At 38.8% G+C, this 5,255-nt stretch overlaps 1 protein-coding gene across 2 annotated transcripts in view; it reads right to left on the reverse strand.

The window, feature by feature from the left end:
• The window catches only part of csgalnact1a (chondroitin sulfate N-acetylgalactosaminyltransferase 1a), a 28,020-nt gene that overhangs the window by 3,890 nt on the left and 18,875 nt on the right, over positions 1 to 5,255 (reverse strand). For both annotated transcript variants that reach the window (XM_032540423.1, XM_032540421.1), the window contains one exon: positions 357 to 535. In XM_032540423.1, the coding sequence (XP_032396314.1) occupies positions 357 to 535 (179 nt within the window). The remainder of the gene's footprint in view (positions 1 to 356; positions 536 to 5,255) is intronic.

Below are 5,255 nucleotides of genomic sequence, written 5' to 3' on the forward strand. Positions count from 1 at the left end.
TATGGAGAATCTAATTAAAGATAAAAAAAAAAAATAAAAAAAAAATTTGAATTCAAGATTTCTTAAATGTAGTTTTGAATAGTCATAATTTAAATCTGATCTGACTAAGATATTGCTTGTCAAAATTAAATTGTAGAAATCTGAAACTGAAAGTAAGACAAGTCAAAACTCCATTGGAGATATCTTGAATTGAAGTTACTAGTCACAAATCCCTTTAAGAAATCTACAAAGGAGTTATGGATATCCTTAAAAAAGGTATTTGTGAAAAGTTTAAACACATGCATTGCAATCTAATAGGCAGATCTCTTTAATGTTAATTCTGTCACTCTGTTATGTTAAAATTGTAAATGTCTCACCGGGCTGCGTGTTAAGTCGGCAGGTGTTGAGGAAGTCAACGGTGAAGTAGATGTCCACGTCGCAGAAAAAAAGCAGTACATTGCCTCCCTTCCAGGCTCGGGCCCCGACATCTAGACCCCGTCCCCGAGAGAACTCCTCGTCCAGCTGCAGCAGAGTGTAGTTCTTAAAATGTACTTCCCTGCAGAGATGCAGTGATCAAGAGAGAGTGGTTAGACAGAGAAACAAAATCAGTTTTCTTACAGAACACACATGGAATGAAAATGCATTAGACACATTTTTCACATTTATTTTCCTGATTGTTACTATGTCTTAGTTCATATAAGTGTTATTAGTAACTTCCTTCCTGTTCCTTTCATATCATGCATCTCCATTTAAATATTTAATTCTATTTTAATTGATTTTATTTTGCTTTCTATTGCGCCGTTTTCCCTTTTTCATTGTTTTTGTTGAACAAGAGAGAGAGAGAGAGAGAGAGAGAGAGAGAGAGAGAGAGAGAGAGAGAGAGAGAGAGAGAAATTTAAATAAAATGAATTAAAACAGGAGATGGTTAAGAAAAAGACAAGAAAATAGCAGAAGTAGGTCTTGGCTTGATGATTAATCCGCTGGCTGAAATGATTCAGAAATTGAAATAATAATGGAATATTATTATATTCAGCAGGTTATCTTGCAGGTCTGATGTGACCAAGGAGTCTACAAGCCTGTTGTGCTCCTCAGCTGTGAAATCTTGCTGTGCGGTGCTTGACTTGTCTTGTGCCAAAATCTCATTTGTTATTTCAACTGATACTGGGGCTCATATGCTGCCTATTCCTCAATACATTTGTGTTTAGCCAAAAACTAGCAAAGCACACATGTGGGCCACATAGATCTACATACATCGCAGAAGGGGAGTACTGGAAGTATAATACTGCCACATGCACTGCATCTAATGAGTAAAAGGCCACAGATTGTGAGGAACCTGAAGGTCAACAAAGCCTCCTCCATCATTGGCCCGAAGTTTTCTGAGGATGTGGTTAGAGCAAAGAGAAACAGCTGGATCAAGATGAACACAGCTGTGGCTTTTTTCCCTTAACCATAACAGTTCAGACTGCTTGTGACTAATCCGTTACTCATGCATGCACAGACACGCACATTAGATCGACTTCAGCATGAAGATACTGAGGAAAAATTGGATCACACGTCTGAGGCAAAACAAACAAGATCGGACCTCCTGCTTCATTCATGTGATGTTGGGTGACATAACGCATAAGAGAGAGAGCAGACATACACAGCTTTGTTAGAGGAAACCAGGATGACCAAAGCAAACAAGATCTACTGAGTGTAGATGCCTGTGTGAACAGTGTGGATCATCATATTTCTTCATGTATACTACTGTGTAAAAACCTGTCTCAATCCTATCCTTTTATCTCTTATATCTTATGAAATAAGACATAATAAAACTTTTTAATTCTGGTCAGAGCAGAGACACAGAAACAAGACGCCACTTTTGAGCATCTTGTTTGACTAAATTACAACTAGGTAAATTATCGGGAACAATATCAAGATGTTCTTGTGTACCTGTCCACTGGTGTTTATGTGCTGTCCATCAACATGTCTGCAGTATATTCTCTACGTCTGTCTACAGTTTATGAATTCAAACAGAGTCAATCTGTTTCAGAGTCCCAGGAGAGGCTGACCCAACCGTTGGCACTAAACTGTCCACAGATGGCAGAGGCAGAGCACAATAGCTCTGTTTGTCTCAAACAATGCCAATGAAATAGCAGCTAAATTCACATGTTGATTCAGACTCAACTTCAAGGGCGGGGAGCTCATTTGTCAGAGATGAAGAGAAAACTTTCAAGAGGAGCGTCTCAGTGACTGAAATAAATTTGAATATTTCTTGCAAATTAAAACAAAAGTGATGAAATTTAGATTTGATGTTGTTAACCAAAGCATCATGTCCTCCTTTCTTTTAAAGGAATCGTTTGACATTTCGGAGAATACTCGTATTAGCTTTCTTTAGAAGAGTTAGATGACAAGATCGATACTCTGTACGCTAAATATGAAGCTACAGCCATCAGCTTATTATGTTAGCTTAGCATAAAGAAAGCAAGGCTGGCTCTATCCAAAGGTTCACCACCCACCAGCACCTCTTAAGTGATTTTAACATTTTGGTTAGAGTACTGTACATGTTTTGTAGGGAGCTTTAGAAAAGCTGGTATGCAGATTTTGTTAGCTATCTAGTCTTCTTGGAGAATTGTTTTGCATTTTGGCACAGCTCAGTAAGAGCATTTGCATGCATGTGTCACTTTGAATTTCACTGATGTTCACTTTAAATTAATTTAACTTTCAAAGGACTAAAGTGATGTAAATCTATCCTGAAAACCAATACTCCTCGACAAATATACAGAGGACACTGGGCTGTGAGATATGCTAATATACTGTATGCAGCTAAGCCCCTTAAAAACAGGAAGCACAGGGTAACAGCTGGCTTGGCTATGTCCATAGCTAAAAAAAAAAACCTGCCTGCTAGCTAACGTTGTTGGTTTTGGAATAAATGAAACAGATATTGTGTAATGTAAATTGTAGGTCGTTACCTTTGCACAGACTCAGGCTAGTGTTTCCCCCGTGTCTCCTGGCAGCAGCATTTATTAGGCGTACAGATATGAATCTGCAATGATTTATAATCAGCTGTGCGATTTTGTGTCTTAAGAGAAATGTAGTTATAAATAATTCATGATTTTATGGTTGTAATATTTTCCTGATTACTATTATTTAGGGGGAAAATCTAATCTCATTTTTCCAGAGTCATAGTTTTTTTGAAAGATTATTTTCAGGCCTTTATTGACAGGACAGCTGAAGCCAAAAGTGGAGAGAGCGGGGGAATGACATGAAGCAAAGGGCCACAGGTTGTAGTCGAACCCAGACCCTCTGCGTCGAGGAGTAAACCTCTATATATGGGCACCCGCTCTACCAACTGAAACATCCGGGCACCCCAGAGAGTCATAGTAGATATATTATTCACAAGTGTATGGTGTCTTTGTTTGTGTGCTGGCCTGAGCGCATTAGCTGTTTACATCAGATGTTTGGGTCCACTTACCCATTTTCTAAGTCTCTAAAATGTAAGCCCAAGAATATGAACACAGGCTCAACTATTATATAACTGAAAAAGTCAACATAAATCCAGCAACGTCCTTATTTTCTAAATTACTTTTTATATTCTGCTTTTTTTCTTCATTCTTCCCCCACAGGCAACAGCACCCTTATTATGGTCTAAAATAGTCAATTTGTTTACTGTGGGCATGGTGGCTGGTACCTACAAGGGGCTTAATTGTTGAGTCAGAGTGAGAAGCCTGTTAAGAGCTGTCATGTTGTTTCTCAGCAGCAGTCCTGATCCTGTTAGTTCTGCTCAGGACAGGAAAGGGAAACCAGATTTTCTTTCACTGTGAGTGTGTAACCATTTGCATGTTTTTGCCATTATAGCTTCAGGACTGATAACAGACAAAGTGTTTAGTGTTTGTGAAAATTCTCGGCCTCGATGTGGCCATATCCAGGCTTATTTTCAGTTAGAGATACCAGTGAAGCATTCTTGCTATTTGCCCATGGTAGTAACATTGCTCCTAGGGTGGCAATGTTGGTGAGTCTGTCGGCCCACCACCACAACATGCTTGTTCACCAGAAGATAAATTCTGATGACTTTGGTAATCCCCTGACTTTTTCTCTAGCTTCCACAACGGATCTATGTTTTCATTTACCTAGTAAAATATCTCAACATCTACTGGATGGATTGGAACAAACGTTTGGACAAACATTCATGGTCCCCAGAAGATGAATCCTAATGACTTTGTTGCTCTCCTGACGTTTCCTCTAGCGTCATCATGAGGTTGGCTTGTGGTTTTGAGTGAAATGTCTCAACAACTGTTAGATGGATTTGGTGCAGACATTCATATTTCCGACAGGATGAACTATCCTTATGCTATCCCTACTCAGAATGTGTCTAATATTTAGTTTTCACCCTCTAGTAGCACCACTGCATTTTTTTGTGTCAGTTTTATTTTGCAAAATACTGCGTAGTAGTAAAACACTTTCAAGTTTGTGCAAATGAAGTCAAGTCTCTTGCCTCATAAATTAATTTCAACTAAATAAGCTAAACTGTTTTCACTTCCTTAAAATCTCTCTATGCTCTGATGCAGCTATGCCAACTCTCTTCTAATTGTGAATTTCTGATGACTATACATTTTAAGCAACTCATTTCCCCTGTTTGTCTGTCACCTGTCTGCTGTTTACAGAGCAAGGAGGCTGTGTATCCTCTCTGGGCTATTGCTTTGAAGGAGAAAACAAACTAGTGTTTTACATTGAGCTGGGGAATCAGCAGTCTCTGCATGTAATGGAGAGGTATAAGTGCAAGCTATAAAAAATTTAGAATTGTTGTGATCACTCTTAGGCTCAGCCCTCAGGCAAGACAGCTACACAAGTTATCAGCAGAGAGTAATTTGCAAAATTGGGTACTAGCAATTTGTAGAGACTCTCTTCAAAACTCCTTCATGATTTGTTTAATTTCATCCACTCCCAATCTCTCATTCACCTTCTGCTGGACATTATCTTCTCGCTTCCTCAGAGCTGTCAGAGGCTCTTCAGAGAGTTGTCGACCCGTCTGTGAACTGTATGAAATGCCACCATAACATGAAAGGCTTATTGGAGAGGCTGACACGAGTTGAATTAAAGGTTGTAGCTGAATGAGTGACAGAATAATCTCAGCCTTCGATTTTTTGTCTGTTCAAATTTCTGATCCTTCTCTTTCATCTTAACGTACTTTGATATCCTTGCTCATGCTCTTCTTCCATTCTATGAAAAATCTGACTTTTTTTTCCAACTTTCTCTCCCATCTTATCTTTACACCTATTCTCTAACTCACTGTTTCC

This window comes from Etheostoma spectabile, chromosome 16 (genome assembly GCF_008692095.1).
Source record: "Etheostoma spectabile isolate EspeVRDwgs_2016 chromosome 16, UIUC_Espe_1.0, whole genome shotgun sequence".
In the NCBI taxonomy this organism is placed as follows: domain Eukaryota; kingdom Metazoa; phylum Chordata; class Actinopteri; order Perciformes; family Percidae; genus Etheostoma; species Etheostoma spectabile.